This window comes from the organism of the source record quoted next, unplaced genomic scaffold (genome assembly GCF_019419815.1).
Source record: "Pyrus x bretschneideri cultivar Hongxiangsu unplaced genomic scaffold, Pyrus_bretschneideri_v1 Contig7, whole genome shotgun sequence".
Lineage (NCBI taxonomy): Eukaryota > Viridiplantae > Streptophyta > Magnoliopsida > Rosales > Rosaceae > Pyrus > Pyrus x bretschneideri.
In genome coordinates this window covers 2,525,703-2,543,423 of record NW_025999809.1, presented here as the reverse complement: position 1 = coordinate 2,543,423, position 17,721 = coordinate 2,525,703, and the positions used below count along the sequence as shown (strand labels likewise).

Sequence of the window (17,721 nt, the reverse complement as noted above, 5' to 3'; positions counted from 1 at the left end):
ATAACCCAATTTTAGGCGAAAGGTTGGAGTGTTTTTTTTTTTTTTTTTGGGGGGAGGGGGAAGGCAAATTTTGAGACTTACTCCAAGGGTTGGAGTTGGTCTAATAGTAATAGACCAGTTGGAACATTTGTTATTACTAAAATTATTTTAATATTTTTAATTGTCGAATCAATGTAGCTCCCAAATTAGAGCTCTTTGAGTTTTGACGAATCGTCGAATTTGCTGTTCTTGAATCCTTGTTCTTGCTCCTGAATTCATGCTTCATAGTTGTCGACTAATTAAATTGATACTTTTTAAAAGATTAGAGGATTACAACCAAGTTGAATCTTCCAAGTAAATACTAAATTTGTGTCGTAAATATGATAATTTTGCTATAACGTCTTAATTTAGGGAAATTGCAAAATTTTTTTATAATTTTTCTAACAAGACAATATCTTAAATTACTCTAAATTACTCTAACTCGTGATGCAGAAACTTTTATAGTAGAAGGTGCAGACCTGTGCATCTAAAGTAAGAGCATGTCAAGTGGTGCTATATATCTAGTCCCTACAACCATACAGCTCTCATATATGATGTCCAAGGTGTACCAATGGATCTAAAAACAATCACTATAGTTTTAGATCCTAGCCGAAGTATGTGTAAAAATCCTCACGATCAAGGACTTCTTAGAGACTGAGTTGTTGTGCAAAGAGTGGAGCCCATTGTGAGTATAAAAATCCTCAGACGTAGTTTCTATGTACTCGCCCGGCAACTGCTAACACAGCTACAGGCGTGGGTCCCGCAACATGCTGCTTCACTGAATTTTTTGTGAACTATTGCAATCAACGGTGCATACTGATTATGGATTTTGTTACTTTTATATTGTTAGAGATCAACGGTTTCAATTATATAAACCTTAAATTTCGGATTTATTGTGTAAAGACTCTCATTAGAGACAATATATTTCTTTAGGAACAAAAATTTGCAGCAAATTACACATTATTTTTGTCTCACATATTCTCTTCGTGTTGAAAAATTTAAAAACAGAAGGAAAACAAAAACTGACCGCTCAAAATGCCGATTTCCGGTTTTCCAGTACAGACAGGAGAGAGAGAGACAGACAGTGACACACCCACTCTCACTCACTGACAGTAAATATCGCGCGCTCTCTCTCTCTCTCTGTCTTCTGTGCCCACAGAGGTTGCAGCTGTCTCCAGCCCAATCCCCACTCCATTTCTCACTCTCAACTTTATATACCCCCTCTCCTCCCTTCCCCTCTCCAATTCTCCATCCCCCGCACCCCCACAATGCCGCTCACCAATTTCACCTTCCTCCTCCTCCGCCTCCTCCTCCTCACCACCACCACCGTCTTCGCCAATGCCGCCGCCACTCCCTCCGTCCAAACCCTGAACACTCACGAGCTCTTCAACCCCAAGCTCCCTCCCCGCACCCTCTCCTCCAATAAGAAATTCGAAGGCTCCTCCAACCTCGTCGACCTCCGCTACCACATGGGCCCCGTCCTCTCCTCCTCCCCCATCAACATCTACCTCATCTGGTACGGCAAGTGGGCCGCGCCCCAGAAGCTCCTCATCACCGACTTCATCCACTCCATTTCCGCCGCTCCCTCCGCCTCCCCCTCCCCCTCCGTCGCCGAGTGGTGGCAAACTGTCTCCCTGTACACCGACCAGACCGGCGCCAACGTCTCACGCGCCGTCGTCGTCGCCGGCCAGTACTCCGACATGAAGTACTCCCAGGGGAATCACCTCACCCGCCTCTCAGTCCAGCAGGTCATCGCCTCCGCCGTCCGATCCGCCCCCTTCCCCGTCGATCACAAGCACGGCGTCTACCTAATCCTCACTTCCGAGGACGTCACCGTTCAGGACTTTTGTCGAGCCGTTTGTGGTTTCCATTACTTCACCTTCCCGTCCATGGTGGGCTACACTCTGCCATACGCCTGGATCGGAAACTCCGGCAAGCAGTGCCCGGAGGTCTGCGCCTACCCGTTCGCAGTCCCGGGGTACATGGGCGGTGGTGGGCCCGGGGCGCTGTCGCCGCCCAACAGGGACGTTGGCGTGGACGGGATGATCAGCGTGATTGGGCACGAGCTTGCTGAGCTCTCGTCCAACCCGCTGGTGAATGCGTGGTACGCAGGGGAGGACCCAACGGCGCCAACGGAGATTGGGGACTTGTGCGAAGGGTTGTACGGGACCGGTGGCGGCGGCGGTTACATTGGGCAGGTGATGAGGGATCGGGAAGGGAAGACGTTCAATGTGAATGGAAGCAAAGGGAGGAAGTTTTTGTTGCAGTGGATTTGGAGCCCTGTTTTGAAGGCCTGTGCTGGGCCTAATGCCTTGGACTAGATTAAATTTGAAAGAAAAAAAAGGATAGAAATTTGTATTATTTTGTTATAGATAGTTGGAGGTTGAGAGAATCTGGGTGGCGGTGGTGCTCCTGGTGGTTGGCGGTGGCGCTGCTGGTGGTTGGTGGTGGTGCTGCTGGTGGCAGTGGTGGGGGTGCTGGAGGATAAAGTAAGCTCCGCTTGAGCTTATAGTAATTTTCTTGAATTTTTTGTTTTGTATTGTGGTGGGTTAGTTAGGTTATTTCGAATTTTTATACCATATGTTCATATATGTTTATATCTATTTTTCTCCCATTTGAATGAAATTTGCATTGGCAATTTTGTTCACTCTTAATTTTTGTGAGGGTTCATGTCACTAATTTTATTTTTATTTAATTAAACATATATTTAAACCGATTCGAAATTAAAATAAGAGATTCAAACTTGAATGTAAAAGTATGTAAAAAGTGAAATTCACTATTGTAACCTATTTAACAATAAATTCGTGCACGCACTCTTAATTTATTGCATAAAGAAACGAGACAGCGGAGAGTAAGTGATATGATGCAAACATGCATGTAATCTGTGTTGATATCAATTTACGTATTATAAAAACGTTGATACATGTTGGAAAATTAGGTTTTTTAAAAATGGATAAAAATGAATGACGATGTCATTATCAACACTAACAACTTGGACAAAGAATTAGGTCTTTTAAAATGTAGAGGTTAGTAGTAGATTTTTTAAAGCTTGTCAAAGTGAATGAAGTGTAGCATTTAATTAAGCATTTTACTTAGAGTTTGATACACAGAGATGCACAGTGAGACAAAGCAGGAGAGTCCAAAATGTCATATTTCACGGCCGTCGTCGTCATCATGCTGTCAAAGGCACTACTACTGTCATCATTTCAAATGGGTTTCTCACGTCTTTATTTCAATACACAAGTTAAGAAAAATATAAAATAAAATTGTGATGAAATAATTTAATTTATAAAGTATTTGTTGAACATAAGTCCAAAAGTGTGATTAATTTGGTGGACGTAATCTTTGGATTATGCTAAGTCCCTACAAGATTATGCAAGTCAAACAATGCAAAAAGCTCTCTTTCAATATTAATCACCGTCGCCACCTACCTTACAAGCACTTTGACCATGTGATTTGATCCTCCTTTTCAACAAGAAAATGCATGGCTGCATGCATATATAAAAACAGTCATTCATGTTAACTGTATCTGGACTCGTATTGAAAATATATCCCTGTTAAACTTAAATTGGACTATTTTTAACTACGTCTTTTGAAACTCTATTTTTATATGTACGCATAACTAACCATAATTAAATTTGTAGGTTAAGAGAAGTAAGTCGGGTAAGAGCCAAGGAATGTTGATTCTATAACCCCGACATTGCCAAAACTTCATTTTAATTTAAATATTTTGAATTCGGAAGGAGGAAGCCATGGATCTTATTATGAGTCATTTTATGATGGGGTTGGCAAATTTATTTCTATTCAAATTGTGTAATACTTGATAGAAACTTGGACAATAGGCCACACTCATGACTAGATTTAGCAAACAAGTCATGTTTGTTGTTTTCGTATTATATCTGTTATAATAGATTGTGTCATGTGAAATTTGTTATTTTAATGTGTTCTCAACAGGTAACCTGATAACGACCGAACTTGTTAACAGATTGCCCCGAAACTTATTATTTTTGTGATGTATCATGTCTTGTTCTTGTTGTTTACGTATTATACCCGTTATCGTATCAGGTAACCTGATAACAATATGATTCATTTACAAGTGATTTGATAACAATCCAATTCATTCACAAATTAACTTAAAACAGTGAAATTTGTTATTTTTCGCATCCTGTTGTTAATGGATGGTGCAAAAAAAATTCAGATCTATTCATGACCCAAAGTTCCAACTTTAATGGCGCGTTTATGATCTACAGCTAATATTGGGGACCACAAAAGTGGACATTAATATTGTTATTTGCGAAAGAGGGCCTTGGGGCTTGCAATTTTGCAAAGTCTTTGGAGTGGCTGCTTGCAAAAGAAAATAAAGAAGGATTTAGTTACAAAAATATGACAAGGGTCGGTCCAAAAGGTCCAAATGCCAAACTCTGGTGCAGATGCCGGTGATAAACAACATTTCTTTTCCTTTTTTTTTTTTTTTTTTTTCATTGACAATAGCTTTTCTTTCCTAGACACGCAATGCAAGTTGAAATATAGTCACACAGATCATGAACCAAATATACTTGGGACATGATTCTCAAAGAGTAGAAGTTTGAAATCTCTCAGCATAATGATTGTATTCCGTGTAAGAGGAGTGGTAGAATCAGTCGTTTGTGTATGAATAAATATTAAATACGAATAGTTTTGGGTTTGTCAATGAATGTATGCAAGATTGAATATTCTAACATATTTTTTTTTCTAATCACTGCTATATATCTTGATTTGCGAAAACTTCTTATACGATTAGGTTGTGACACTGTCATTCATAGATTTTGTTTATTTTTCTTGAAAGGAAGTTATTGCCACTGGTCTAAAAATTATTGCCTAAGTCCCATCTAGACGCCTAAATGCATAAGCGTTAAACTCATGTCCGTCACCCAATTAGCGTCTAATACATTTTAGAACCTTGGTCATTGTTACAGGTAACAAGTTAATTTCTTTTACCACCACATATACTAAGGTGCATTTTAATTAAAAGACATATAGAAATCATAGATGGTGCTCCATTTATGGACCTTGGTAATTTAAATGAGCTAAGATTATAATATGTGAGAGAGAGAGAGAGAGAGAGAGAGAGAGAGAGAGAGAGAGAGAGAGAGAGACAGCGCTAGTTTGAAAGCTTTCAACTACACAGAAGAAATTGTACAATATAAACATACTACAGTTTTATTCCTTTTTTTGGCTCATCTATCAAATCAAATAATATCTCACGTTTTTTAAATTAGAAACTAGGATGCGTTTGTTGCATTAGACTATTTCGGACTGAATTAACTTTGAGAATTAAGCTGGACTGACTTAGACTAGATTAAATTAAACTAATTTAGTGAAGCGTTTGGTGTAGTGTCGGACTAAGAACTAAAAATAATAACAAATTTTAATATTATATTATTTAATTAACTATAATTATTATTTATATTATTAATTCAGGTTTATTATTATGTTATTCTTACTTTTGTCTATATTTTTCCTCTCTAGAAACCTCAGTAGTGCTTTCCTTTTTCTTTTCTGTTCATTTCCCTCACCCTTCATAAGTTTCTCTGTCCTAATCTCTCTTTTTCTTTGTCCCTCTCCCTTTTCATCTCCACGTTTTTCTTCCCATTTTTCTCCGTGCATCTCCCTTGTTTCTTTTTCTAATTTTTCTAAGACGCAATTGTCAAATCAGAACCCATATCAGAGTTTGAGTCATATGGGTACTCATCGTTCTGTTTCTCTGACGTCAATGATGAAGTTCTGTGATTAGGGAGTCTGGAGTGCATGTGTAATTAGAACAGCTCTTGTACATGTGTGAATGGACGACTGCTGTGTGTTTCATACGCACAACAATTTTGTTTTTGTTTTTTTTTTTTTGGTATCGAATTTTGGGTTTGGATTTGGTTTTTAGAATGGAAAGAGTGCATAATTTTTCTCCTTTTTTGTTTTCGAATTTTGAGGGATTTAGGTTTGAAAATGGTATATGAGAGGGGGCGAAGCAGAGCAAAGTTGGTAAATGGGATCTGGGTTTCGAATTTTGTGAGGAACAAGTAGGAAGAGGACACCGAGGGGGGGGGGGCGGCGGCGGCGGCGGCGGCGAAGCAAGGAGTTGATCTTAGCAATCCGGCCAATTTCGAGGGATCTCACTAAGACCCTCTAGCGAAGCCGTTAGTCTTGGTTAATCGGGGCGAGTCTCATTAAAGCTTGTTCCCGTGTGGAACAAACACGGCACTGCATTCCCACTTAATCTAATCCAGTCCAATGAATGCTAGCGAGTACAAACAAACGCACCCAAGGTGTTTTCGTCTTCTCGTTGCACGTACATACATGAAAAATTCCTTTTCATTATACATATTAGCTCATAGTATATCAACGATCAAATCTTGCGAAAAACGTATGAGCGATTAACAATATCATATTTTTTTAGTTCCTAAAATACTCAAATTTGTTCATATTTTACAATCCCTTGATTCCAATTTTTGTCGTAGCAAATAGTTCGATGTTGTGCATGTGAACTACCTCAATTATCGATTATGTAATGATGTTTGATATATCACTGTCTTGTCGATGATATTTGTGAAATATCTAAACCTCGCACCCCACTTATATGACCCACACGCCATGCCCCAAAGCAAAAGATGGTGGATCGTATTTTCTGTTGTCTGCTGGCATAATCAAGGAAATTCACATTAAAACATCCTTAACACAGCTTCTCCATGGTATCCCATCTTTACTTTGCTCAATTTTAGATGACGTTTAAAACGCTAAACTGTTAAGTGATCACATGATAAATAATAATAAAAAATAGACGTTATTTTATGAGCGTTGCATGCAAGTTATTTTTCAAAGAATGTATACTTAAGTTTGATAAATTTTTTCAAATTTAATATGGTTCCCTATCAACATCAGCGATATTGTACTCAACTTAACCAATTCTGAAGGATGTTGAATGTTTTGTTTACGTGGTGCAATACTATAAGAAATGCATGAAAAATTATTGCCACCTCCAGTATTAGTACTGCCCTAAAATCTCGAATCACCACGGTATCTAGCAATGCATCACACATGTCCTCCTTTCATCTTTTCACCATTTTTTTTGTCTTTTTTTGATTATTAAAAAATTAACATAAAACATTAACATGATTTAACTGCACATCATTCAGATAAGAAAGAGAAAGACTAAAAGAAGAGATAATTCTATTCCAAAGCAGTTAGCTAGTTATAGCGTCCAGCTCCTACGACTGGTGCGGCTGCCCGAATCCGTGCCCTGGTGGCGTCCCTTGAAAGCAAGTACCAGCTTAAGAAATCGCATATGTTGTCAGACTTTCAAATATCATATTTGGATATGTTTTCTAACGAGATTACAAAATATATGTAAGAGATCATATGATTTCATTTTTTTTGAATATTATATTTGGTTATGTTATTCAAATATTATATTTGGTTACGTTATCAAATTCTAAGCCAATAAAGTATGTTCTATGTTTTTTTTTTTTCAACTTTAACGAAAACTTTCGGTACCGTTCACTTTAATAAATAACTATATTTTTACACTAAAAATCAATTATAGTACTATTTATTTTACCCTTTATTTTGTCTTTATCGTTAAAACTTAAAAATTTCAAACCATTTTTACTAGTTTTCCTTTATTTTTTCCCTCTTTCTTCCTCCCTCTTCACAATCACAATTATTAATATTATCTATATTATTGATATTGTTAATAATTCAAATTTACACGAGGCCCTCACATAATCGAAGAAACCCCATCAAATTAATGGAGTTGAATCAAATTTGGAAGATTATAATGTCAAACATCAAGGGTGAAAATTGGTTTTCAATCAAGACAAAAAAGTTTTTGCCGTGCATGATCCTCTCTTTGAACAATAGATTAGAAAATCGAGAAACAAAAATAAACAAATAATTTAGAGTGCGAAAATCAGTTTTCTTTCAAAATAACACTTGGCTTGTACAAACAGCTGCAAGAGGTGTCACCGTAATTTATCCAACTCATCACATGTTCAATTTAACCCCAAATCGAATCGTAGTCAGAACAATTAAGCACAAGAACTAATGTTACAAGGATCAAGGAGTAAAATCTTATAAGAGGTACAAGTCACAACCGGCAGAGCAGATGCTGTGGGATCTCGTGCTTATATTCTCCCTGTATGACCAAACAAGTGGTTATGCTAACAAGGCATGAACCTGTGCTAAACCAGCCATAAATTGTTGAGAAGCAACATTGTTTCTTTCGAACCCGAAACACGGTAAGCCATTAAGTATCAGACTGATCTTGTATGATCAGATGAGATCAGCAACGATTTCTGCAAATGACTGTAGAGTTACTAAACCATAAAACTCACCATTTGGGGCTCTTAGCGATCACGAGCGAAGATGTGTCGAAGTGAAAGCCCCTGGGCTTATTGAACGTAAATCTGTGCATGAGCCTATGCAAACAGGGTTAAAAGCGGTAGATAGCCTGGTTCCTGTAGGCCGAGTTCAACGGTTAAATCGTTCACGTACTGAACCCTGAATCGATCCGATTAGTTACTGTTCCTTCTTTCCATGCTTCATTCCAGACATCTCTCATGGTAACCAACTTCTCCATAGGTAACTGGATTTACCAATGGAGGGGCTTTCTGGAGGATAAATGTGAGGCAGCTGGCTTTCGTCCTCAACTTTAACCGTGTTTGTTAGTTTTTCATTTTCTTTTACTGGGAGATCATTGCCATCGGGTTCGTTGGTTCTAATATGTATCAGAGTCGGCTTCCGGGTTCTGATCATAGGACTGATATGTTACTGTATCAAGGCAAACAAGCTGGAACAACAAGATTTCTTACCTTCGGCCAAGGAGAGTCTAGCTTTGCATTTGACAAGACATGAATCCCATGCGAGACCTCAGTAACAAAACATTTGTCCTCATTTGGTCTGTTGGTTACATAAACCATGGTCCTAGAACAAAGATCGGCCAATATCAGGTTTAATCCGTTGTACTGATCCGCCTCCTCCACAACTTCCTTGGCGAACTCCATGGGACTCTTTTTGCTCCGCAATCACGGAAAACTGCGATTATTATCCGAGGAAGTTTCTCATCTTGTCTCTAATAAAAGGGATTAGTCTGAGAGAAAATTAAAGTTTAGAATTTAGACTGGAAATCACCATGCTTAGAAGAAATAGAAATAGCAATAGACCAAGAAATATTGAATGATTGTTGAATTCACCAGAGAAAATCAGACAGAGAATTAAGATAAAAATAAGAAGAAGAGAACATAATTACCAACGAAAAAGAAATCAACGAAATTTCCTTTTCGATACTATCTGAAGAACTGGCTCGCAATTGAATCGCATGTCAGAGTTAAAGCTCGCGGTAGTACATTGCAGTAAAATCATTCAGCCTCCTCAAACAATAACATGAAAGGGAACGTAAAACAGAAACTGGTAGAGAGAGTAACTTTCTTCACTGCCAATCTAGAAAGTTTGGTGATGGAAGTTGTAATTTCGGAATAATAGCAGCAGTGTACCAGCTCCATAACTTCATATAAGTTAATCAAGTATTCACCTACACCTTAAATCTTGAACCTTTTTCAGTTGGGTAGTATTCATTTCCACAAACACATAAAAATGTACAAAGTAAAAATGAATGTAGATATGTGCGGATCACTCAGAGATTCTTTATGCAGGATGTTTCGAGAAAACCTTAGTTAAATTACTTTTATTCAACTTTGATCGATTTATTAATATTGTTGATCATTTAGGGCATAGAATCACCCTTTATAGTTTGGTTTTTGGTTTGCCGAAAGTATGATACTAAAATCTGAAAACGAATCAATTTTTAACCAATCTGAGACGCGAATCCTAAAGTTTAAGCTCTATAAATGGCGTCTGTCTTTACATCCTGCCCGGAGAATAACTGGTGTATTACAAGCTAATTGGACCACCTACTTCAATGTTCCACCTAATTTCTTATGAATTATCTCCCAACCTACACACGGGAATTCAGCTTGCAATCCAATACACTAAAGCACCCAAAATCCCATCAATATATGCAAATAAAACTTCTTGCCAATAGTTGACAGAGTGGAAGATGCCAAACATATGAGAATTTAATACAACAATCACCTCCAAGAATCGAACCGAAAGGTCTCCTCAGCTCTTAGCTTGAGCAAGCTTTTGAACTTCTCTTGCATTTGGGATAAAAGCCACCTTGCCATCTCTGGTGCAAGCCGGCCACGTCCCACCTGCTAACCCATCTCTTCCTCCTACGATCTCTCCACCTTCCCACCATGCCAAAGGCTCTATTGGCGTCCAAAAACAAAAGCAGTTAAAATTCAATCAGAAGACATAAATTAAGTACAACCCAGAAAAGCCATCCAAAAACCAAAACAAAAATTATCCTAATTGTAGTTTTAGCACGCTAACCCAATTCAATTACATCAACTAATCAGAAAACACAAGATTACGATTAAGAACAACTCAGAAGTGCCATCCAAAAACAAAAACAAAAACAAAAACAATGTAAAAAATCCATCTTTCAGTTTTAGCTCTTTCACCGCATTGAATCAAATGAAATAAACCAAAATTAAGAACAACTCAGAAGAGCCATCCAAAAACCAAACCAATTAACCAAAGAAACCCACTTATAGCTTTAACTTATTCAACCCAATGAATCAGATCAATCATCAAATTCCAAACAGAAAACAGAAAATTAAGAACAACCCAGAATTGCCACACGAACACAGCTATACACATTTGGTTGCCCTTTTATTCGATTTTTTCCCCACAATTTTTACTTTGTCTTTGCAGAATTCTTGGTTCCTCATCACTTCAACGTACAGTGATTCTGCATTGAAGGTCGGTCCTATCGTGATCTCTCACTTTCACTCTCCTCGTTGTGAGTTGGGCCCACTGTATCGTGGGTCTCAGGAAATAGCTGCCCTCTTGACGGTAAGCTTTGCACTTTTTCAGGATTTGCGTGGAATTGGCGGTAACGGTAAGGTTTCTAAAAGAGGAAACTTTTTGAGCAACGACGATTTGTGTAGAGTAATGTTATTCATACCATATATTTATATTATATTTTCATACAACTTTAGGTGGTATTTGTCACATCATTTGAAAAACCCAAGGAAACGAAGGAGAAAGACTCCTCGTATATCACAATTATCATTTAATTAACTAGTTTTTCTTAATTATTATTTTATTAAATAATAAACTAAATTTGAAAATCTGATTAATTCAAATGATGTAGTTGTCCACATCAAATGTCACCTAAGATGGTATGAAAATATGTTACAAAGACATGGTATGAATAACATTACATTTTGTGTCACAACATTACAAAGAAGCGTACTTTTGTATGTACTCACAACTGTAACCGAAAATAAATGTGGAGGAAAAAACCTGAACACGTGGAGCACAAGACTGTGCTAACCTTAATTCGATATATACCGACTTTTCTATATATCAATGTCTAGTTGACTTTTCAAATTACTAAGATCGTTATTTAAAAATTAAGTAGTGACTATGAGATACAAGTCTTCATGACCTAACCTCGTTTAGTACATTATTTTCATATATACCTTAAATTCTACGAACTCATTCATTGTATATTATTACTACTATAAAATTATCTCTTCTTCAAATCTTATCACTTCCACTCCCTTCTTTCTCACTGGTCATTTTTTTTCTCTCCGAAAACAATTCAACACCATATATTGACTTAATCGTGACCGATTGAGAGAAAATAATCAAACTACCAACAAAATTAACTTTTTAGGATACAACTCCAACACTCATCGGCTCCTTTTTGACATGGACAAGGATTGTTGCCCTTCTATTTTTAGTGTCCTTCTGTAGTCACAGTTAAGTCACGTCAATATTTTATATTATTTTTTTTTATAGAGATAATAAGACAAAAATGAATAGTAATATAAAATGTTACGTGCCTTAACTATAACCACACAAAACAAGAAAGTATGAGATGATACCGAAAGTAGAAGGCAGACGATGCTTGTCCTTTTGACATTACAGCCAGTTCGACATCTCCCGCACCACGTGGCGATACGCCACGCTAAGGCGGTTTGAGAATCACGTGACTCGCAGTGGCCCTTTCGTCCCAAAAGTTATAATTTTCCCATGTGTATAAAGTTAAAAAAAACATTTAATTTAATTTTAAAAAAAATAAAAAAATAACACCCTGTTTGTTGTCTGGCTAGAGAGAGAGAGAGAGAGATAGGAAAGGAGAGAGAGGGCACAAAAAATGGGTAAGGTAGTGGAAAGGAAGAAGAAGAAGAAAGGACGGCCCTCTCTTTTGGATCTTCAAAAACGGACTCTCAGAGAGCAGCAGGAGCAATTACAACACCAGCACCAGAAGCGAAAGCCCAATTCTGCCCCTCATTCCAACCCTAATTACAGGACTGCCCCTACAGAATCCGCCCACGCTGCCGTCCGGCGATCCACCCGCCGCAACCCTAACCCCGACGGCAATTCCAACGACGAGGACGAGGAAGAGGACGAAGACGACGCCGTTTCGGCCGGGAATCGCCGCGAGAAAAAACTCAAGCTCGTCCTCAAATTGCCCTTCGGCAATCAGAAACAGTCGGCCAATTCCGCGTCTCGGAACTCCCCCGGCGTTGGCTCCGAGTCCAACGCCGACGACGATGGCAAAGACAGAACCGACCGGAAGCGCAAGATCAATGCGATCGGCTATGGATCTGGACTCGCTCACCCTCAAAAGGTATTTCAATTTTGGGGCTTTGGGCAAAATGCCAGGATTTTCAATTGGTTTTTTTTTTTTTTTTTTTTCGCGGGTTCGAAGCGCCAAAATAAAACCCTCCTTTTTTTTCAGGTCTTTTTCTGTGGGTCTGGAAAACTATACGTTGACATTATTATTTCAAAATTCCTTGAATTTCGCACCTTTGAACTATGTTTTTGTCAGTGTTTTTTTTTTTACTAAAAATCTTTAATAAACAGGGTTGACCCGGTCGGTCTTTATTAATTTTCTGCAGATCTGCATAAATTTCCCAAAAAGTATTTAACTTTGATCATAATTGTCAGTGTTTTCTTAGATTTTGTTGCTTAAATTCATGTTTATTTACTAACCCTTAATAATGATTAGACTGTCATATCGATCTGCCAAAAGTTTAAATTTGCCTTTTGTCTTTTTTTTTCCAATCTTATAATTTTTATTTCACAGTTTTTGCAACTGTATTATTTGCCCTTTTGGGGTCCTTTGAATTCCTGGCTACTTTGCCTTTTCACACCCACAATGGAAAAATATAAATTTGCTGTTTTTGGGTTACTGACTTTAATATTTTTTTACTTTTGCAGGGTGAGAAGTCAATTCCTGCTACAAACCCACCAAGCAGCCTACGAGGTTTGATTTTTACTAAATTTAGTGGAAACAAATTTGATCTTTTTTTTTGGATTTGGATTTGGAAGCTGTGTATTTGACAGCATTGAGGTTATAATCATGTGCAGGAGGGAGAACAACGTTGGACTCTGGACCCTCTACCCCTTTGCCTGATAAAAATTTGCTGCTGTTCGTTCTCGACAGGCTCCAAAAGTGTGTTTTTTGGGTTTTCTGGATTTGTGTTTTGCTTGCTTTGCTGCATTAGCTTCTAGAACATCACAGTTTGATGATGTTTGATTGTTTTTTTCTTTTTCAGGAAGGACGCGTACGGTGTGTTTTCTGAACCAGTGGACCCCAAAGAGGTTGGGTTATATAAATGGTGATGCATTAACTTCCAGGATTTGTGTAAAGATTTCTTTTTTTACACTGACTTTTTTTTTTTCTTCTATGTTATGCAGCTTCCGGACTACCATGAAGTAATAGAGCACCCTATGGATTTCGGGACGGTGAAGAAGAAACTTACGAGTGGAATCTACTCCAGTTTGGAACAGTTTGAGGTCAGTTTACTCTGATTTCATCGTCTTTTTGTCCTCCTTGTTCTGTTTGAGATCCCGCGATGGTTTTGGTGTTATCTTGTACTGGTGTTTGATGTGTTCCGGCATGCTGTTTGAATGGGTTGATTATGAGATGTCCTCATTTGGAATGAGGTTTACTTGCAATTATTTTAATAGCATGTTACCCACCTTATCAAAGTCTGTCGGCCGAAAATTCGTCCTGTGTGTCCTATGGTGAATGTTCATAAAAGGTTACCATGTTTGAGTATATAATCAAATGTTCAACACCCTGAAATTTGGGCCACCGACATGTTGCTTCGGTAGTTATTGACACTATTATTCCCTCCCTGTTTAGTTTAAGCAATAACAGTTTACCATGTTTGAGTGCGATGGTTTGCTTGATGTTAACCTTGGATGTTTCAAAAATATGTTTTCCTTCAAAACCATTTTGTTTAATAACTTTTTGGCTGTCTTTTGGTACAGACTGTTGAATTTTACCATTTAGTATCTTCATGGAGTACTACGTGACAAATTGTGTCTTTGACTGCTGAAATTAGCACTAGAATTTGGATTGTGCCATTGACGAAGGGATGATTATCTAAAATTTTCATTTTTGCTAGAATGTTGGCCTATCAGAGTTAAAATTTAATTTTATGAACTTGCAGGATGATATTTTCTTAATCTGCTCCAATGCGATGCAGTACAATGCCCCAGATACCATATATTTTCGACAGGTACAGTTTGGTCCAGCTCCTTTCTTACTTTGTTTGAGGTTATTTATTTGTTGACTGAACTTCGATGACTTCTTTCCAGGCACGCTCAATACATGAGCTTGCGAAAAAGAATTTTGAAAATTTGAGGCAAGATAGTGATGATAATGAACCAGGACCAAAGGTCGTAAGAAGAGGCAGACCACCAACAAAAAATTTGCCAAAGAAATTGGGCAGGCCTTCCTTGGACCGTGCTGGTTCAGAGGTCTCAGATGCCACTCATGCTACTGGGGCTGAAAACACCACATTGGATCTTAGAAAAGGATCTCTTCTTTCAGACAAGTCTGGTTTGGCGGGTTTGCGGAATAATGATGTTTATACTAATTGGTTGACGGATAACAAATTTGAGAGGAATGATGATGTTACAGGTTTGATTTGCTTTTATGTGCATCAATTCTGGTATTACTTGTCCATTTAATAGGCTTGGTGGATCTTTGATTAATATTGATATTAAATCTGCAATTTTTTCAGGTTCCACAAGGGGTAATTCGAAGCTTGGGAAAAAACAATTTGTGTTTGATGAGAACAGGCGTAATACATATAATCAATCTCATCCTTCAGTCGGTGGACGAGAGTCATCTGTATTGACTACATTTGATGGAGAAAGGAAACAGCTGATGGCTGTATGTATATAACTTTGTTCAATTATACTTATGTCCGTGCCTGAATTTTGCTCCAAATTTGTATAAGGACTGCGTATATTGGTGTCTTAGATATATTTAGAGGTTACTTGTTTGCTAGTGGATGGCCATGACCCGTCTTGGGTGTTATTTTAATTGGACAAACCATAATAAAGGAAAAAGGATATTAGACTTATGATTAAACGATGCAGTAGGTTTGGACATGCTGCTTTCTGCCTTTTGGTGGATGAATTTGTATGTGCTATCTTTTGTGTGGAGTTTAATTTGTGTGGTCTGCTGACTTGTCTTTTATGTGAATCAGGTAGGGCTTCACTCAGACTATGGTTATGCAAGGAGCCTGGCTCGATTTGCTGCAAATCTTGGAGCTGCAGCTTGGAACATTGCCGCAAAGAAGATCGAAAGGCCTTTGCCCCCTGGTGTTAAGTTCGGCCCAGGGTGGGTTGGAGAAAATGATGTTGCGTCACATAGGCCACTGTTATTAGCCTCAGCCTCACTAGGTCAGCCATCTTCATCAGAGCCCTTTCCCATTCGTCCAAATGCATCTTCTGCTGCAACATCTTGCTCTGTTGAGTCTAACGGAGATAAATTGTCAGAGAAGTTGTTGGGACATAACTCATCAGAGAAGCATGTGCATTCTATTCCTTCAGCACTGGATGACAATACAAGCAGTTCTCTTCCTCTGTCTGCTGCTACCTTATCACCCCCCATTGTTGCTAATAAATCTTCTGAACCCCTCCCTGGAAAAGTAGAAACTGCTGAAGGATCAAACACTCGTACTGGGTTTAATATGCTGGGCAGCAATCTTGGTGTAATGAGGCCGAGGCCTCCATTTCAGATCCATCAGAATTCCGTATTCCAACCTGGGATCAACGGATTCAATGGCACAAACGGATTAAACATTCCTGCTCAGATGAGAAAGCTAGTTGGAGCGGCAAGGCCCGGTGGTTTTAACTTCCAGTCGTCTCAAATGCTTGACGCGGTCTCTAGGACTAATGCTAACTTCCATTCAGCTACTTCAAACAGCTTAACTTCGGAAGAAACTAAACTCTCTGAAACTCCAGGTACGATAAACTCTTCCCCTTCATTACTAAGTCCAGTGAATGAGGCAATGGCAGCACGGACAACGGGGACTCATACCCGCCCATCTTGGCAAGGATTGTCGTAACAACAGAAACCCGATTCAGGGTTGTCACCCCAACAAAAATCCGATTCAGTTCCACCAGAGCTGAACCTCAGGTTTCAGTCCCCAGGGTCCCCTCCCAGTTCTAGCCGGGCTGATTCAGCGCAGCCGGGTATAGCATTGCAGCTCCGATAATAATCCATTTTCTCCCCTTCCCATTTCCCATTCTCCTTCGATTAAGTTAACCAATAGAATGGTGGGTGATTCAGTTGCTCCTTCTAGTGACGAGACCACAGCCGGTCTCTCGACATCGAGCGCATCCCCACTCGACCGTAATGTAAAGGAGTAGATTGTTCTTGTACAGATTAATTAATGTATCCTTCCTAATGCTAATTGTTAGGGCCACAAGTAAAAAAAGGCTTCATTAGTGAGGTTAGAAAGAAACCATGATTTAGGTTTAGGATGTTTGTCTGAAGATGTAGGATAATCTGTTTTTAACATTTATCTGAGAATCCTTGTTTAGTCCAAGGATTGTAATCACTGTATGGTTTCTGATGATGTAATGTTATTTCACACATTTGAAATATTTGTTATTAGTCTGAAGAAATAAAAGTTTGCTTGAGATTGCATCAGGTGCATTTCTCTCGCCGTTAAAAGAGTCTTCCTCCTTAATTCACTGATTATCGGGTTTATACCCTCTCCCTTTTCTGTCAGCGTAGATTACAGTAAAATATCGTTTATACTTAAAAACATTTTCTGCATGCATGAGATTATTCAATAATATGTGTTCATACGGCGTCCTGATTTGCAAGACGTGACTGGTTTATTACGTCTACATTAATGTCCTATCACAAAGGATAATCGACACGACTTCTGACTTATGCAAAACTAATGCAAGCGACTTTATGCAGTGGCCAAAATTTTCAACGTTTCATGTCAAATTGCACGTCTTTTGTGGTGTGGGTTATATTAAGGGATTTTTCAGTGTTTTCGAAACATTGGTTGATATATCACATGTAATTATATAAATGAAGGAGAGGTTTTTTTTTCTTTCACTTATCCGTTCACTTGTATCATGGCATGTGAGATGTACGATATCGGTTAATGTTCTGAGCACATTGAAAAATTTCTCATACTTATATATTAGTGTTACTCTCGCGATGAAAAAACTCCTAATAGTACGTAGTTGTGCTTCATATCGGTTTGAAATCGAACATTTCGTCCAAACACTCTTGAATTTCGGTCAATGTTCGCCCCATTTGTAATTGTG

At 38.4% G+C, this 17,721-nt stretch overlaps 2 protein-coding genes across 2 annotated transcripts; both read left to right on the top strand.

The window, feature by feature from the left end:
* The first annotated feature begins 1,243 nt into the window (after positions 1-1,243).
* LOC103937708 (protein EXORDIUM-like 5) lies at positions 1,244-2,665 on the top strand. The gene has a single exon (XM_009347652.3). The coding sequence runs from the start codon at positions 1,287-1,289 to the stop codon at positions 2,337-2,339; it is 1,053 nt and encodes a 350-aa protein (XP_009345927.2). The 5' UTR covers positions 1,244-1,286; the 3' UTR covers positions 2,340-2,665.
* A 9,521-nt stretch (positions 2,666-12,186) lies between these two features.
* LOC103937707 lies at positions 12,187-17,120 on the top strand. Its single transcript, XM_048573975.1, is given in 9 exon segments — positions 12,187-12,751; positions 13,345-13,390; positions 13,495-13,579; positions 13,683-13,728; positions 13,825-13,923; positions 14,586-14,654; positions 14,734-15,058; positions 15,162-15,313; positions 15,633-17,120. Coding segments are annotated over 9 exon segments (2,313 nt in total). The 5' UTR covers positions 12,187-12,274; the 3' UTR covers positions 16,647-17,120.
* Positions 17,121-17,721: the final 601 nt, after the last annotated feature.

Coding starts and splice junctions, on each gene's coding strand:
- LOC103937708 (XM_009347652.3), top strand. CDS start 1,287: ATGCCGCTCACCAATTTCACCTTCCTCCTCCTCCGCCTCCTCCTCCTC.